This window comes from Puma concolor, chromosome D2 (genome assembly GCF_028749965.1).
Source record: "Puma concolor isolate L17-30 chromosome D2, mPumCon1.1.hap2, whole genome shotgun sequence".
In the NCBI taxonomy this organism is placed as follows: Eukaryota; Metazoa; Chordata; class Mammalia; order Carnivora; family Felidae; genus Puma; species Puma concolor.
In genome coordinates, this window is record NC_141677.1 from 16711985 (window position 1) to 16731037 (window position 19053).

Genomic DNA, 19053 nt, shown 5'->3' on the forward strand with positions numbered 1-19053 from the left:
GTGACACATTCAGACCTTGGAGGACAACATTCGTTCCCAACACCTAACTTCAGGGTGGAGCAGGCAGGAAGTAAAACACGGTAAGGTGCAGGGAGGCCCGAAGTGCACTCAGGCTTTGAGAGCTGGCCAGGGAAACCAGCTGTGCCTTCTGTTCTTTCACCCAGAGATGGCTGCATTCTGCCCGTCTGGCCCTGGACAGGCTGAGGAGGGAGAGGTGCCTCACGTGGCCTTCTCCGTCCCTCACAGCCTCCCACTCCATAGTAGATGCTGGGGGGAGGAACATAGACCTGCCGGTCCCTGGTTGTGCAGAACCCCCAACTCCACCCCCCCTCCAGCCCAGTGAGCTCTGGGATTGGAAGCAAGTGAAAGACAAGAGGTTAGAATAGACCCAGGTGTCAGAAGGCCTCTACACACAGTCCAAATAAGGTGTCTGGAAACATGAGCTTATCTAACTTATGGGGAAAACTGGGGGAAACCTAGGTTAGTCAACCAGTCAGATCGGAGAGAATCCTATCTACCTGTCTCTAGGGCTTTCCTTCTTCCGGACAAATCCTTCCCACCCTTCAGCTTCCAACGCCCTTCCCCATTAGCTCCCTTGTCCTGATCACCCAGTTCACAGGGCTTCAACAACGGTCCACATCACTCCTGCCCCTCTACTAACTAACACCCAGCACTGCTTGCTATTTTCTTCGGTGTATATAAACCGTTCCCCTCTTATGCTCTATATAAGCTTCCTGATACCCTTACAATTCCCTAAAAATCCTAGTATACAGAGAAGGCATTCCAATACACATTGGCCAGATAATATTTATTTTTAAATAGGAAATCTAAAATATGTAATTTAAGAAAACACGATACATGTGAATTTACTTGGAAGAACTTAAAACCAAGACCCAAAGTTCAAACCTACATGAAGTGCCCATGTGGGCTTGGGTGACTCACCAATGATTTGATGATCCCAGGGCCTTGTGGGGAAAGCATGTCTGTCTCCCAAAGAAGAAATACGGGCACTCGGGGCCACTGCTGAGAACACAGAGAATAGTCAGAGAAGAATAGACACATAAGACTTTACAAAACACGACTTGGATAGAAATGTACAGTGTGGAAGCATAAATGAATGTATTCTTCTCATGGAAAGAATTTTAATCCTATTTGTCATGGTTGAGGCCGAAGTCTTTTCTAAAACATTCAGGTTAACCAAAGATTCTGAATCGTAAAGAAACCACACATCCCTGTGGATTAGCTTGTTTTCAAAGAATCAGAATCCAATCATATACACACTAAAACACAAACACTCTGCTGAGCACGAGTTCATCTTTCTTCGATAGTTCAGAGAGCACTTGAGGATTCGGAAGTCGCTTCGGGTTGTTGTGAGAAGCTTCTAGCAAGCAGGGAGAGTCCTAGTGTGGAATAAATCAACATTTATGGCGCTTCCATTTTAACCGTGCGATCCGTTTTAATACAACAATTCCTTATTGAACGCTAGATTCTGTGTGGGATGCGGACGTGAGCAAGACAGCACCCCCACCCCCAGCTGTTTGTGACCTAACAGCTTGCAAGGGATGTAAGCCATGTCCCAGGACGGGATGTTATGCTTCCATCACGGAAGAGGGAGAACTCAATCTGACATTAGATGAATGGGGTAATCTAGTTGGCTTTGTTGGTTTACCTCACAGTTCTTTGCCCTTCAGCAAAGCAGAGACTCTATGAACTCCAGAACACTCCTGAATTCGTGTCACCCCAAACAAACATCTCTTGGGACTGGCGAGAAGAAGGGTGATTTAGAGGCCTCTGGGACACAGGGCAACTCTAAGGAGCAGGTCTGTGCTGTGGTCTGAGACCTTCTTCTTCCCACCTCCCTTGCAGCTCCCCTGCCTGCTCCTGCTCCCCTCCTTTAAAAAAAAAAAAAAAGTTTGTTTATTTTGAGAGAGCGCATGAGCAGAGGAGGGGCAGAGAGAGAGGAGGAGAGAATCCCAAGCAGGCTTGCACTGTCAGTGCAGAGCCCAACGTGGGGCTCGAACCTGCAAACCGTGAGATCATGACCTGAGTGGAAATCAAGAGTCAGACACTTGGGGCACCTGGGTGGCTCAGTGGGTTAAGCATCAGACTTCAGCTCAAGTCACGATCTTGGGGTCTGTGAGTTCAAGTCCCATGTCCAGCTCTGTGCTGACAGCTCAGAGCCTGGAGCCTGCTTTGGATTCTGTGTCTCCCTCTCTCTCCGCCCCTCCCCACTCATGCTCTGTTTCTCTCTATCTCTCAAAAATAAGTAAACATTTAAAACAAAAAACTTTTTAAAGAGTCAGATGCTTAGCCAACTGGGCTACCCAGGCGCTCCTCCCCTCCTTTACCCTGCACAGACGGGCAGCTCCCTCACCCAACCTCCTGCATGTCTCACTCTGTCTTGATGTCCGCCTCTCAGAGAACCCAAACCCCACCCTAGAGAAAGCACAGCACGCAGGCGCACATGGCCCTGTCTGCTTGTGGTTTGCCATCTTTGGGGGAGCAGAGAGAGGAATCAAACATGCACACAGGTAGGTCTGGCGGCGGGGGGATGGACAGGTCCATGGTGCTGAGCCATGGTGCTGAATGGGGCACCTGGCTTCGTCTGGCAGGGTCTCTGAGTGACATCTGGCTGAGCTTGACAGATGAGCAAGAGGTGTAGAGGTCACAAGGGACGCTGCGGGGAAGAGCCAGAGAGGAAGGAACAAGGCCAGCTGGTGGCGTGGTGTGGAGGACACTGCTGATGGGCAGGGGCGGGACGGAGCTGGACGCCGCTGTGTGTCCTGGCCACATCCAGCCTGGGCCTTTGCCTGGAGAGGGATGGACGGTCTTTGAACGACCTGAAGCAGGGGAGGGGCATGATCAGATCTGCACGTTTTGACAGATCACTCTGTGGAGAAGGGACCACACGGAAGCAAGAGAGGCCACCAGGAGAACAGTTAGAGGACACCACACAGGAATGCCTGGGTGGCTGAGTCAGTTAAGCAACCAAATCTTGGTTTGGGCTCAGGTCATGACCTTGAGGTTTGTGAGTTTGAGCCCCAAGTCAGGCTCTGTGCTGTCAGCACAGTCTCCCACCCTCCACCCCCCTTCCCCAAGCAGTGTGTAGACACACCAACGATCGGGGGCCGAGCAAGTGCTCTTGTCAATGAATTCTCCCAGCAAAATTATCACCACAGGCTTGCTGACATGTTGTTCTTCACAAGCTGACACTCTCCATCCCTTTGAAAGACAGATTGTTTTCCTAGATGGGATTGTTCACCAGCTGCTCGTGGTGAGCACAGCCACTTCACCGTGATCTAGCATTTCCGTAATCTTCAAAGCCACATGCACTGCGGGTACAGACAGGTCTGCAGGGCACGGCCCTCGCAGCCAGCCGCTGGGAGTTTGTGACAGCAAAGCTCTGTCTGGTTTCCTATCAGCCTCGTGGTCACCCAGACACCAGCATTTGGACTCCCAAGCTGCAGACATCACTTCCTATAATAGCCTCACAGTCAAAAGGGACAGGTTCCACCCAGAATTGTGGCGTAACTGGCAAGAATGTCAGCCCTGACTGAGTCAAGGAAACTGACAAGATGGCACTGCCTGGAACACAGGAGACAGGTATGTGCTAAAAGTACGAAAATGAGCAAAAGAATGATAGACACAGCACAAGCTGGCTGGGGGAGGGGACATGATTCGCGAGGGACTTCAAGGGTAACGTTCCATCGCTCAAGCGGGTGGTAGTTACGTGGGCGCCGACAATATATGCAACCTATGAATAACAGAATTTTTATAACTGTGAGGTAGTCTGTAATGTGTTTTCAGTGCCACAGTCCCTGCCCTCAAGGGGCTCACAGCTCGGTGGACAAGGCAGAAACGTCAACAAGCAGATGCAGAATGGGCCAGAAGCAATCCTACCACAGGAGGGAGGGAAGGGCCTCGTGGAGGAGCTGACCCTGCCACCGAACTGAAAGACTGAGGCTACGGAGGCCATAAAGGAGGTGAGGTCACTGTCAGTGGAGGGAAGGAATGGAGGTAACAGCTCAAAGAAGTTCAAAATGTCTGGGGCCCAGGCAGGCGTGGCCCCTGTGGAGAAGGAGGCAGACAGCAGGCTGTGAGGAGCCCAGGTGGCAGACAGGTGGGGCTGGAGCCCAAGGCAGGGCCCTGTGCTGGAGAGAAGAGAGGGGAAGCACAGTTGGCTGGTGGAAATCCATACGAGCCTGTGATGCCACCTAAGGAAGAATTCTGGAAAAAGAGGAAGCTGGGGGAAAGAAGTGACTGGAAATGACTGAGGGTAACCATGTGGGCTCCAGGACGTGTGGGCTGTGGGATATCGGTGTTGCCACGTGCAGCCCGATGCGTCTGGCACCATTCTTGGTGTGTGGACACTAGTCACCTCTTGTCCTCAGTTTTAGCTCTCCAGTGGAAACACTGAATGGTCCCCAAACTTGGCTGCCCAGCAGAGTCACTGGGGTATCCTTCCAAAATTCCAAAGTCCCAAGCTGATGAAATCACAATGTTGAGGCATGAGACTCAGTGCCCCCAGTGGGATTCCAGTGGGAAACCAGGCCTGGGAACCTCTGCTCTAGGAGAAAGTCCTATTTAACATCCTGGTGTGCTCAGAATCCAAGTGCGTCATAAACAACGTTCGCCACACCACAGAGAATGTTGCTTTGCAGAATCTTCTCTTTCCCTTCAACTTTTTTGTTTCTTGAAATGTGGCTGTTAGCTGTGAGCCTCTACACGTGGACAAAGTGTGGCTTGAAGTTAAAATATGTCCCCATACATCTGTTCTAAATCTTCTAGCCTGGATAAGAATCCCACTTTCAGTCAAACAGTGGGAGTCCTGGGCCCCACAACATGCTCTCCCACGAGGAAGGGGCCGGGAGGCAAGCAGCTGCTGTGAGCGGTCTCACTTCCCTAAGGCGCAGGGAGGGGAACGGGGGGGCCAAACAGCAGGTCAACATTCAGCCCACTCTGGAGTGTAAGGGCCAAAACCCACGCATGCAACATGCAGTGTGGATTCTGGACTAGATCCTGCAACAAAGAAAGGATATTGGTGGAAAATCTGATTTAGATCTGTAGTTTAGTTCGCTGTACCAGTGTCCATTTCTGAGATGTAATAACTGTGCCATGATTATACAAGCTGTTAGCATTAGGGGAAACTGAGGAAAAAGAACCCTGTCATGTCTTTGCAACTCTTCTATAAATCTGTAAGTATTCCAAAATAAAAAAAAACTTATTTAAAAAACAGGTACACAAGTGTGCACACACGGTTTATGGACCTGTACCTTGCACTAGGAAAGGTTATGGACTCTGGAGACAGACTGCTGGAGTTTAAAATGTAGCTCTCCCAGTTCTCGGTGAATGCTGTTCACCAGCCTCTCTGCTTGCATTGTCTTGTTCCTTAAAGGGGGCTCTAGTTCATGGAATTGCTGGAGAGAGAGATAAGATTATGAACTTCACTGCCCTATACCATGCCTGGCACAGAGTAACCATTCAAAAGCTGTTTTTATTTTCAATTCAGGAATAAAAGCAAGAATATCATCCTGAAGCAAAGACACCTGGACATGGGCACCTGGAGGCAGAGTTCAAGGCAAATCTAAAGCAAAGCAGCCTCAGGCCTGACTCTAAGCCTTTTTCTGTACTGTTAGTAGACTCCTAGAGGCCAATAGCGATCTGTTCTTTCTCTGTCTCTTTCTGTGTGTGTGTGTCTCTCTCTGTCCTTCCCTGTCTCTCTGTCTTTCTCTTTCTCTTCTCTCGCTGTCTCTCTGTCTCTCTCCCTCTCTCATGCACACGCGCGCGCGCGCACACACACACACACACACACCATCCAGCACAAAGTCACAACCTATACTCTCTTGCCAACCAATACCTTCCTACCTCTCTGATCCACTTTTCTGTGTTCTGTTTTCTTTTCTTTCTATGCCTGGATTTACTTCCTCCAGCTGAAGCAAGTGGTTGAGGAATTTAGCAGCAAGAGATTCACAGACCACGTGAAAGCGTTTGCTCTGAAGTCACTGAACAACCTCTCTCCGCAGTGCTATTAATTCTTATAAACGATTGTCTTTTTCTTTTCATGTAAAGTGCTACTCAAAACTCTGATCGCCATCTGAACCCCCCTCAAGAGTGCTGCTAGCTACAGATGGGTGTCTCTAATGAATTTTTTAACTGCTGCCCTAATAAAATATGGATGAACCAGAAGGAGCCCTCTTTGTAGCTGTTATTTCAAAACAACCAAACAACTTAAGTTCCTGCTCTTAGATGTGCAGCAAAGAGTTGCAAGCTCTCACATGCACCCTAGCAAAAGATCGCTTTTTTTCATGCTAGTTCATCTGCAAAGTTCACAGTTACCTTTTTAATGCCATATTTTATGCATGGGGCTTATTTTCATGGCTTTCTAAATGCCCCGCTTTGTGTGCCAAATTTGCGATATGTTTATTAAAAAATGATCCCAAATTGTCAGCACTTTGCACATAAGTAGTGCCCTGGAGACTGGAGCGTCTTTCAAGGAAGTCCCTACTTGGCACTAAATTTTTATAATACTCAGAATTTAAGCCCACATCAAAGGTTTGTGCCACTCTAAATGCCTGACCTTAAAAATGATACAATTATAGCATTGCAAATGTACTGCTCAATGGCCCTATTAGAAAACAGGAGGAAATTTGGTATTTTTTTCCCCACACTTCACTATAGAAATTTGGCACACTGGTCCGAGGGAATAAAAGAGAGATCAGCATTATACAACTCCTGTGGCATAAAGATCTGGACTCCATATGCATGCGGCTAGGTGCTGAGGGGGACCTGTATCTCAACCTGGGTCTGAGATGTAAGGAAATATATTTTAATAGAATATGATTGCCTTTTGTCTACACTTGAGGATTCCTCTTTTATAAAACTTCTCTAGTCTCACTTCATATTGAGATGCTATATATAGCATCCAGGTTTTAAGAGGCCATGACTACATCCAGAAAGCTCAAATCTCTCTGACTCATTCAAATCCAAATGACATTTGGAGTTGATGATAACGAGGCAGGGGTGGACTGGAGGTAACCTTCATGCTACCCACCAATGAAGGGTTTGTCTAAACAGTAATACTTTAACACTAATTCGGAAGATGACACTGGGGAATACTTAGGATATTTAAGAGAACAAACTTTTTTCAAGTATCCATTTACATTCATGCAGTGCAAATTAATTATAAAGAATTCCTGTCTCTTCTTGCCTTTAGAGTGCCTCGTTACTATGGAATGATCTCGAACAAAGCAATACATTTTACCACTAAGAATAAGCCCCCGCAGATGCTTTGATGCTCAAGTGTCTGAAGCACGCTTTGGTTACAGCAATATGTTTCCACACTGTGGAAAGTGACTAATCACCCTCACTAAACTCCTTTTGAAAGCTTTTGTTCCCAAAGTGGCATATTTTATGATTTTTAAATTATTAAGATGAGATGCTCCCGTCTCCACCAGTCACTCCTCTCAGATAGATACCACATGTGCACTCAGATCAGGGCCATCTGCCAGAGGAGGCAAAGAGCCCGAGGCGCTGGCCGCTCCCCTGAGGGCTAGGATTCGCCTGTGGTGAGGACACAGCCGCGGGTAGCACAGCCGGGCACACCGCCAGACAGCAAGCAGGGGAAGTCACGCCCGCAATCCGAGGCCGTGCTCCCCGGCAGGTGGGTGTGCGTCGGTGAGGGATGGTTGCCCCACTGGGCACACACTCACCGGTAAGCTGTGACAGTGCCCAGCTCTGTGAGCTCAAGTCACCCATGCGACCTGGTGTCCACCATCAACTATCCACCAGAAGACAAGCTACTGCCGAACATCCCCGAGGTGACGTGAATGATGTTCTCAAGAGCGTTCTGAAGTTAGACTGCCCCTCTTTGGCTCGTCCAAGGTCACCTTCCCCGAGTCTCAGCTTTCTCATCTGGAAATGTTACTCGACCTTTCCTTGCAAGGTGCAGGCCCTTGAGAGCCTGCACTCTGAGCCACGTGTCCACACCACCTTCTCTCAGCATAGCCGCAATCTCACATCTGCTGGCATCGACCAGGACAGTGGAGCAAGCATCTTCACGTCACGAAGCTGCCTGCCTGCCACACAGGACAGTGAGGCACCCTTCCTCACTGGTTCTCACCACCCTTCCCAGGAGAAGCAGGGCAGAAACAACAAGTTCTTCCTCTCTGCCTTCCTGTTTACGGCTCCATCCCGATCAGCCCTCTCTGGTAGTGCTCTTTCTTCAGATAAGACCGGTGCCATGGTTCAGATGTCAGTTTTCCTATTTACAATCTCACTGCAGCCCTGCCTGGAGATCACAGCAAAGTCTCCTGGGAGCGTAGGACATTTACAGACAAGCCCTGAGTTACCTCTGTAAATGACTAATTTCATCCGTTATGCATGAGGTTTACCGTTTTAATATTCAGAGAGAGGGTCTGATAGCACAAGGAAGGACTGGATCTTGCCTCTGTCAGTTCCCATCTGAGTGATGCTGAGCAAGTCACTTAGCATGTGGAGCCTCAGTGCACTCGGGTGTACAACAGGCATAACCTCCACACCTTGAAGGACCGTTCTGAGGACACAATAAAATCACCAACGTGAACTGGCAAAAGCCATCATAGCTTGTGGCAAGTGGCAACACATGCTCAATAAATTTTAGTCTCTTTCCCCAAGTTCTTCCCAGCATCTAGAGTCACTGCTGAATGCTTATAACATCTCAGAATTTTCGTGGACAGTCTTTAAAAGAACTGTTCATTTTCTCCCTTGTCTTTCTTCGTGTACATGAGGTTTTTGGGGGTGGAGGTGGGGAGTGGAATCTGTTATTCAACAGTCTGCTTCAGAGTTAGTTTTGTTTGGGGTATTTTTTTGTCTCACCTTCTTAAGAGGGTAGAAAGAGAAAATAAGTGGGTGAGCGTTAAGACATAAAAGTCCACGGAAAAAAGGTCCAAACTATCAGAAAAATATCAGACAACCTTTAAGCAATCTCTGACAAATAAAAGAAACTTAGTAAAATTTTAGTAGATCTATATTTTCCCCTAGAGCTACAGAAATCCTCTGCATGTACATTCCTTGACCAAGAACTGCTTTAAAAACCTCCTCATTTTCCTTAGGGGAGCAGTTAAGGCAAAGAGTGACATTTCACACACTCTAAACACTCAAAATCAGGGTTTTCCCTTCTCTCTCCTCATTTACCTTTTCAGTCTTCAGGCTATTTTTCTCACCCTGAAGCAACATCCAAAGGCCTATTTCTTTTTTTAAAAAAAAGGTTTTTAACAGCTAACACAAACTAGATACGTCTGTTTTTCTCTAGAATGGGCTTTAAAACTTGAGTTAGCTCCCACTAAGGGAATAGAGCTTCCTTTGCACACAGCCTATTTTGAAATAAATGAGGCAATTCTGGGTAATAAATTGGCTTTAATTCACTGATACCGAAGGAAGGTGAAAACGAGATTGGGAAATTGCTGTGGTCATCTTGGACGAACCCGGGAGGATAGGGGACATGTCAACAAACTGGAGACACACAAACACCCTCCCGTGTTCCAAAAGGGGAAACAGGCCATTCCTGCAGACTGAAGTCCAGTGATGGCAAACCAATGAGCATGACACAGACACCTGGTAAGTTTCCGAAGATTCATAATAAGGTATTTTGTGAGTGCTTACAAACGAAAAGGGCCTACATGGGCTTACTGAAAATAAATCACGCCAAACTGACTGTATTTTATCTCAACGGGAAATAAGAAAGGGGAAAAGACCATAGCATTTAGTGAGAACTCTACTATACGTCAGGAATCATAAGTCAGAAGAAAAGCGTAGACATAAATGTCTGGACTTGACCCGAAGGATCTGAGAAGGCCTCTCCCAGCTGCCCTGTGTACAAGTAGAGGCTGAAGGCAGGACAAGCAGGTGGATTCATAGCTAGTGAAGGACAGTTCCAGGACAAAGGGTCCTGGACTTTGAATGGATGACTGACCACAGGGAGAGTCCCAGATCTTTGATGCAGGGCTCTTTCCTGTCCCCTTGGCACTATCCTCTTCAATATAATGGATGATAGTAGCATCTAGACCTAAAAATGTCCCTAAAAGGGTGACTCACATACAACTGTTACCAATGATGACAAAGGAGAAGTAATTCAACTAAACAATCAGAGAAAAGGGGAGAAGAGAACTATGGCACACCTGCAGAACACCCACAGCTACCAGGACCAGGAATTTCAGCTCAGGGGGGAAGGACGTCACAAGGGGGGTAAGGGACCAAAGAAGAGTCCTTAAGGATGGAAAACAAGACAAAGAGTAAATCCTCAACCAGTGAGCCTCTGACGGATGCAGCCAATGGCGTGCATGGACCTCTCTGCAGTTCTCCTTCATGGCAGAGCCATTAAGGATGCAGTCACCTGGGGGGACATCCTGGCTGAGGAAATTCTGAGAGCAAATGTGTGTGTGAAGGGAATATCTATAAAGAGCATATATGTCTGATTATAAAGTGAACTCTTTTTCTGAGGTCAAAAAATCAACCTACCACTGTTTTCACATAAAATCCTCTTCTCACCTAGTTCCCTGACTCTGAGAATGAGCATTAACAACCAGAGACGCACTAGAGCAAGGCCACACTAGAAGTGTGTTAGGTCAGGGCAGGGGTAAGGGGCAGGGAGAGGAACCTCAGAGCCCAGCGATCATCCAAGGGAAAACAGGCGCATCATTTTTGCAAGATACACCACTTTAGGGTCAGGAGTAGCCCAACAGCAAGATGCACACACTATTCCATATAAATCTCCACAAGCTGTGTGCAGAGCATCACGGTTCTCAGCTTTTCGTTATCAAGAACATCTCTTAGAGAGATTCTTTTCACATGCTTACAATTGGAACTCTCTGGTCAGCTTTGTTTTAAATCTCCTCATCCAGAGATTATGTCTGTGGGCATATTTTCAATTATACAATAATCTTGGGGGAGAGCCAGACAGAATTACAATGAGGGGTAAGTCTGGATGGAGGTCGGGGCAGGGTAGAAACAAAGGGGCATCGGGGACACCACACAAATCCTCACCCTCTAGAAGTTGAGTTTCAAGGTTATTTGTGGAATGTTTGAGGCCATCAGGCTTTATAATTACATTGACTACAAATTCATTTAACTATGTTCTTTTTTTTTTAATTTTTTTAACGTTTTATTTATTTTTGAGACAGAGAGAGACAGAGCACGAACGGGGCAGGGGCAGAGAGAGAGGGAGACACAGAATCGGAAGCAGGCTCCAGGCTCTGAGCCATCAGCCCAGAGCCCGATGCGGGGCTCAAACTCACGGACCGTGAGATCGTGACCTGAGCTGAAGTCGGACGCTTAACCAACTGAGCCACCCAGGCGCCCCCTAACTATGTTCTTAAGCAGAACTAAATACACATGGCCACAGAAGTTCAAAGTTCTTTTTCTTGGGGCTCCTGGGTGACTCAGTTGGTCAAGCATCTGCCTCTTGATATCCGCTCAGGTCATGATCTCACAGACATGAGATCAGACTCTGTGCTGAGCGTGGAGCCTTGGGATTCTCTCTCTCTCTTCCTCTCTCTCTCTCTCTCTCTCTCTCTCTCTCAAAATAAATAAATAAACATTTTTTTTAAAAAAAGCTCTTTTTCTTATAACCACCTTTAGAGCTTAGCATAGTACTGGATACTCTATGTACCCAACAAATGCTCCAATATGCCACAAAGAGCTGTCTGATGGCATCCCAGACCACCGATCTGATTCTGCATACCAGGGTCAGACCCAGCCTGATGCTGAAACATAAAGAAAGGCAGTTATGGGGTGCCTGGGTGGCTCAGTCAGTTAAGCATCCAACTCTTGATTTTGGCTCAGGTCATGATTTCACAGTTCATGGGATCAAGCCCCACAGTGGGCTCCACACTGACAGCACAGAGCCTTCTTGGGATTCTCTCTCTCTCTCTCTACCCCTCCACCCTCATGCGTGTACATGCATGCACTCTCTCTCTCAAAATAAATAAATGAACCTTATAAAAAAAGAAAATTGTTTCTTTACACTGCATTTTTTCTACATGTTTAAATGAGATAGGACATGAGAAAACACATTGTAAACCAGAAAGTGCTACAGAAATGAAGAGTCTTCTAATGCTATTTCTAAGATTGATAGCCGAGTCTTATCCCAATAGTTTATGGATCCAATATAGTTATTGTAACAGCCTAGTTACTGCCCACGATATTCAGTCCACACTACCACCTACCCCCAAATTATAAGGCTTTATGATACACATAACAAATGTGATCTAGAAGACAACTCAGAATGCAAGGATTTGAAAATAAACATCAAAACTAGCTTGATGCATTTGACATAACTGGTGTCCATTAACTCATCCAACATTCACTGAGTATCTACAAGGTGCCAGGCACATTCTAAGGATTTAACATATTTTTATGTCATTTAATCCTCACCAAAACCTAATAAGGTAAGGATTATTGTCACTGTTTCCAGAATAAGATTGTTGAGGCTTACAGCAGAGAAGTAATTTGTCCAAAGTCAGACAGTTGGCCAGTGCTGGAGCCGAGACCAGAGCCCAGGAAGTCTGGCCTCCCTCTCAGCCTCAACCCTTCCCTATAGGCAACAAACACTGACTTTCTGTATGAGAGTCTTGGATAAGTACAGGTCTCTAAGAGCTTGGGATTTAACTCCTAAGGAGTCTACAGGACCTAACTCTCAGATGTAATCCTCCAAAGGATAACTGTTCAATGGTATTTAGTGATTATCTATAAAATATTCCAGAAAAAGTAGATTACTAAAAATTCTAAGACGAAACCTGCACAGCAATAATGTCCAAACTTAACGAACTTGCATGATTTACAACGCTCTTTACACAAAAGCTTTCCAAGCTGAAAATGTGCTGAAGCCGGTTTGGTTTCAAACAGAGGCTGCTTATTAAAGATTCTCTACAGCGGATGGCATCAAATTTAATCTGACAGCCACACAAAATGTATCCTTCACATGCAAAGGAAGGAAACCTCTGGAAAAAGTGACCAGGTCAAGTTGGAGTTAAATTAATATCTATTCTTCTCAAACTATTCAGACAAATAGAAAAGGAAGGAAAACTTCCAAATTTATTCTATGAGGCCAGCATTATTCTGATACCAAAACCAGAAAAGACACTACAAAAAAAGAAGACTACAGGCCAATATCTCTGATGAACCACAGATGCAAAAATCCTCAACAAAATATTAGCAAACCAAATCCAACAATACATTAAAAATATCATTCACCACAATCAGGTGGGATTTATTCCTGGAATGCAAGTATTGCTCAATATTTGCAAATCAATAAATGTGACACATCATGTCAATTGAAAAGACGGTAAAAACCATACGATCCTTTCAGTAGATGCAGAGAATACAGCCAACAAAGTACAACATCCATTCATGATAAAAACCCTCAACAAAGTAGGTTTAGAAGGAATATACCTGAACATAATTAAGGCCTTATATGAACAACCCACAGCTAACACCATACTTACTGGTGAAAAACTGAGGCTTTTCCCCTAAGATCAGGAACAAGACAAGGATGTCCTGTCTCACCACTTTTGTGCAACATAGTACTGGAAGTCCTAGTCACAGTAATCAGACAAGAAAAAGAAATAAAAGGCATCCAAATTGGTAAGGAAGAACTAAAACTTTCACTGTTTGCAGAGCACATGATACAATGTATAGAAAACCCTAAAGACTATGCGAAGAAGAAGAAGAAGAAGAAGAAGAAGAAGAAGAAGAAGAAGAAGAAGAACTAGAACTCATAAATGAATTCAGTAAGGTCATAGGATTCAAAATCAATGTACAGAAATCTCTTGCATTTCTACACACCAATAATGAAGCAACAGAAAGAGAAATTAAAAAAACAATCCCATTTACAATTGCACCAAAAATAATAATAAAATACCTAGTAATAAACTTAACCAAAGATGTGAAAGACCTATACTCTAAAAACTGTAAAACACTGATGAAAGAAGTTGAAGATGACACAAAGTAATAGAAAGACATTCTATGTTCATGGATTGGAAAAACAAAAATTATTGAAATGTCTATACTCACCAAAGAAATCTATAGATTTAATGCAATCCCTATCAAAATACCAACAGCATTTTTCACAGAGCTCTAAAAAATAATTTAAAATTTGTATGGAACCACAAAAGATCCCAAATAGCCAAAGAAATCTTGAAAAAGAACAAAACTGGAGGTATCCCAATTCTGGACTTCAAGTTATATTACAAAGCTGTAGTAATCAAAACAGCATGGTACTAGCACAAAAACAGACACACAGATCAACAGAACAGAATAAAAAACCCAGAAATAAACCTATGATTATATGGCCATTTAGTCTTCGACAAAGGAGATAAGACTATCCAATGAGAAAAAGACAGTCTTGTCAACAAATGGTGTTGAGAAAAATGGACCACTACATGCAAAAGAATAATAGTGGACCACTTTCTTACACCATACACAAAAATAAACTTAAAATGGATTAAGGGTCCAAATGGGAGACCTGAAACCATAAAAATCCTAGAAGAGAGCACAGGCAGTAATTTCCCTGACATGAGTCATAGCAACATTTTTCTAGATATTTTCTAGATATGTCTCCTGAGACAAGGGAAACAAAAGCAGAAATAGACAAGTGGGACCACATCGAGATAAAAAGCTTCTGCACAGCAAAGGAAACAACCAACAAAACTAAAAGGCAACCTATGGAATTGGAGAAGATATTTGCAAACGACATATCCGATAAAGGGTTAGTATCCTACATACATAAAGAACACAACTCCACACCAAAAAAAAAAAAAAATCCAATTAAAAATGAGCAGGGGGTGCCAGGGTGACTCAGTCGGTTAAGTGTCATCTCTTGGTTTCAGCCCAGGTCACGACTTCACAGTCTGTGAGTATGAGCCCCACGTCAGGCTCTGCACTGACAACATGGAACCTGCTTGGGGTTTCTCTTTCCCTCTCTCTCTGCCCCTCCCCATCTTGCTCTCTCTCTCTATTTCAAAAAAATAAACAGGTTTTAAATGAGCAGAAAAGTGAAATAAGTCAGTCAGAGAAAGACAAATATCATATGATTTCACTCATATGTGTAATTTAAGAAACAAAACAGATGAACGTAGGGGAAGAGAAGGAACAAGAAAATAAGAGAAAAACACAGAGGGAAGCAAACCATAAGAAACTCTTAAATACAGAGAATAAACTGAGCATTGCTGGAGGGGAGGTAGGTAGGGGGGATGGGCTAAATGGGTGATGGGCATTAAGGAGGGCACTTGTTGGGATGAATATTGAGTGTTATATAGACGTGATGAGTCACTAAATACTGCTCCTGAAACCAATACTACACTATATGTTAACTAACTTGAATTTAAATTAAATACGTAAATAAATAAATAAGTATGTAAAAAAAAAAATGGGAAGACATGGACAGACATTTCTCCAAAGACACACAGATGGTCAACAGACACAACAAAAGATGTTCAACATCACTCATCATCAGGGAAATGCAAACCAAAACTAAAATGAGATTCACCTCACTCCTGTCAGAATGGCTAAAATCAAAAACACAAGAAACAACAAGTATTCACAAGGAGAAAAAAGAGCCCTTGTGCACTTGGTGGGAATGCAAACTGGTGCAGCCACTGTGGAAAACAGAATGGAGTTGCCTCAAAAAGTTAAAAATAGAAGTACCCTAGGGGCACCTGGGTGGCTCAGTTAGTTAAGCAACCAACTTTTGATTTCAGCTCAGGTCATCTCACAGTTCATGAGATCAAGCCCCACATTGGGTTCTGTGCTGACATGCTGGAGCCTACTGGGATTTTCTCTCTCCCTCTCTCTGCTCCTCTCCCAGTCACTCCCTCCCCCCCAAAAATAAATAAATAAACATTCTTACAAAATAGAACTACCCCACAATTCAGTAATCACACTACTGGGTATTTACCCCCAAAATACAAAAACACTAATTCAAAGGGATACATGCACCCCTATGTTCATCACAGCATTATTTACAATAGCCAAATTACAGAAGCAGCTCAAGTGTCCATTGATAGATGGCTGGATAAAGAAGATAATGGAATATTATTCAGCCATAAAAGAGAATGAAATCTTGGCATTTGCTACATGGATGGAGCTAGAGAGTATAAAGCTAAGTGAAATAAGTGAAACAGAGAAAGACAAATACCATATGATTTCACTCAAATGTGGAATTTAAGAAATAAAATGAGTGAGCAAAGAGAAAAAGAGAGAGAGACAGGCAAACCAAGAAACAGACCCTTAACTCTAGAGAACAAACTGATAATTACCAGAGGGAAGGCGGGTGGGGGAATGGGTGAAATAGGTGATGGGAACTAAAGAGTACTTTTATCATAATGAGCACTAAGTGAAGTATCGAATTGTTGAATCACTATATTGTACACCTGAAACCAAACAATACTGTATGTTAACTGTACTGGAATAAAAACCTAATTAAAAAAAAAAAAGATCAACAGAAAGGAAATAACAAGGAATAAGGACAAATGGGTCACAAAGAAATGAGAAAAAGTCAAAAATACTAAAGGCCAGAATGAGTTACACCTTCTGTAGATATGCTAAGGACAGTGAAGAGGTTCAGAACAAATCTCCCCAAAATATGCTACTTTAGCACATGGATTATTTTGAGCTGAAGGCAATCAAGACTCAACTGAATCAAGAAAAACTTTTACCTCTTCCTTAACTGCCTAAAAGAATTTAGGTAGAGGGTCTGATCCAGGAAGAGAACTATCACCAGAGGCAACCACCAGGAATCAGGGCTAGGTAAGGTAAGCAGGTGTGGTAAGCAGGTGGGAAAGTGAGCAGGGCCTAGCGATCAAATACCTCTCTGGGTCCCATTGTCTCTGCATGGCAACCTGTAAATTGCCTCCCTCCACTTTGTGGTCCCAGACCCCCACCCCCTTCTCCTTAGCTCAGAATGGCATATAAGCCTAACTGCCTGGTTGCCTATGGGTCTCATATTCTGCTGGGGCCCCCTTATGTACACAAATTTGCTTTTCTCCTATTAATCTGCCCTATGTTAATTTGATTATTAGAACAGCCAAAGAACCAAGAAGCGCAGAGTAAAAAATCCATGCCACAGAATAGCAAAATATGTGTGTTTCAAACAAACAAAACCTAGGCAAGAAAGTTAAGCAGGTGGAGACAGGCCCCCAAGTTAGGGCACAACGGTAATAGATAAAAGAGAAGACAGGGCAGAATTACATAGCTCAGATGTTCAGCCTTAACCTCTATTAAAGAAAATGATCTTCAGATTGGAAAGGATAGTGGTAGCATAATTTAGGAGGAACTGAAGCCCAAGAGAGGCAAAAAGATGGAAAGAGAACACCTAGCCACTTCAAATGAGTTCATGTCCCCAAATGAGGGCGGATAAATTATGATCCAGTACTAAAGGAACTCACGGACATGATCCCAGAAATATATTCAGTGGGTTTTAAGAAATCATGGCCCTACTAAGTACCACAGATTGACAAGTGATCTGGCTTCACGAAGGGAAAAAGTAGAATCTAAGAGCTATTGATTAGTCAGCCAGACACGTATCCTGCATACAATTCCAAATGAATGTTCAAACAAACATGTTATGACCAAAACAAATCAGGCAACCTCTGGAGCAAGGAATGGAATAAAGGCAAGTTAACTGCACTTCTGTGAAGCCCACTAAAATGGACAAAGCATGAGAAGTTGGGGAAAAAACTTTATTGACAATGCATGATCACATGCCACATTCATTTAATATGCCCTTATAAAATGCCCATTTATCACTTGTGCCAGGCACTGCTATCAACATTTTACAAATATTAATTCATTTCATTCTCATACCAGCCCTATGAGTAGCCTTTTTCTACAGACGAGGAAAAGCAGGCAACCAAGAGGTTAAGTAACTTGCCCAAGCTCACATGGCTGGCGACTGACAGAGCAGAAATTAAAACCAACACAGTGCTCCAGGGCCATGGTTTTTACACTAAGTTGCATCTCCATCCTATGAGGGATATCTGCCAAATACTGTAAAATTTGGCTGAAATTAATAGCAGACACCAAGATTAATACATTCCTCTCCAGTTCTTGAGAAGCGAAGTATTTTTCCAAGATACTCCACTCAGAAAAAAAGAAGAGTGCAAGAATGAGTTTGGAAGAAAGCAGCTGCTGTCCAACTGTTAATTTGAGAAACATTAACATTTTTAGAAAACAATAACCTAAGAAGATTTCCCACTGGCTAGCTGATGCCTGCCCAAGTGTTCTGTTCAGTTCATTCATAAAACGAAGCCATTTCAGAAGCAACAAGAAATACCATTCCAATTGAAAACTGAGTCAATAACTTGGAATATCAGTTTGAGAAAATGACAAAATGCAAGGGAAAGAAAAAAATTATTAAAGAGAAAATAATATACATACAGGACAACAAGCTTGTGGATGACAGGTATCCCTCAAGAAGACAAAACAAATAGGGTACCAAAGATACAATCAAAGAAAACATCTATGAAGTAAACAAAACCTAAGAAAACAAAACAAAAAAACCTAACTAACTGCACAAAAAAGGTATACACAGCACTCAGGGAAAACAGTTGAAATATTATGACCAACACCAAGATATCTTGGTAAAATCACTGAATTCCAAAGAAAAAGAATAAATCCTATGTGAATCTCCGAAAACTCAAGTCACATACACAAAGGGCAAAATTCAACCTGGCTTCCAAAACAACACTCGAGGCTGAGTGACACTGCTGATACAGTTTGGGGATAGGGGTGGAGGCACTCAAGAATTTTATAGCCAGCCAAGTTGTCAAACACTATAAAGACAATAAAAAGTCATTGTTCAATATGCGTGGATTCGGACACAACCATGGGCCTTCTTGATAAAAACCTCCAGTTGGTGAAATCCAGACAATCAAGCAATAAATCAAGGTACAGGACACAGGAAGGGTAAGACCCTTCTATGAAAGACTACGGGGATGGGGGGGGAGTGGCCAGTGGGCCCCCGAGCCTTTTAAATAAAGCACTAGGCTAGACGACTATGAGAAGTATTAATATAGAATAGAA

At 43.9% G+C, this 19053-nt stretch overlaps 1 protein-coding gene and 1 long non-coding RNA gene across 6 annotated transcripts in view; one reads left to right on the plus strand and one right to left on the minus strand.

Moving 5' to 3' along the window:
• The window catches only part of DISC1 (DISC1 scaffold protein), a 351679-nt gene that overhangs the window by 307048 nt on the left and 25578 nt on the right, over positions 1 to 19053 (minus strand). For all 3 annotated transcript variants that reach the window (XM_086679680.1, XM_086679681.1, XM_086679682.1), the window contains exon 2: positions 943 to 1023. In XM_086679680.1, coding sequence (XP_086535806.1) covers positions 943 to 1023 — 81 coding nt within the window. The remainder of the gene's footprint in view (positions 1 to 942; positions 1024 to 19053) is intronic.
• Positions 2490 to 6186, plus strand: LOC112851561 (uncharacterized). 3 transcript variants are annotated; one of them, XR_003222777.2, is made up of 4 exons: positions 2490 to 2531; positions 3423 to 3603; positions 3808 to 3983; positions 5510 to 6186. It is a non-coding gene; the product is annotated as an uncharacterized LOC112851561 (long non-coding RNA). The 3 variants fall into 3 exon arrangements; XR_003222776.2 differs by lacking the exon at positions 2490 to 2531 and having other exon boundaries at positions 3246 to 3603; positions 3790 to 3983; XR_003222775.2 differs by lacking the exon at positions 2490 to 2531 and having other exon boundaries at positions 3251 to 3603.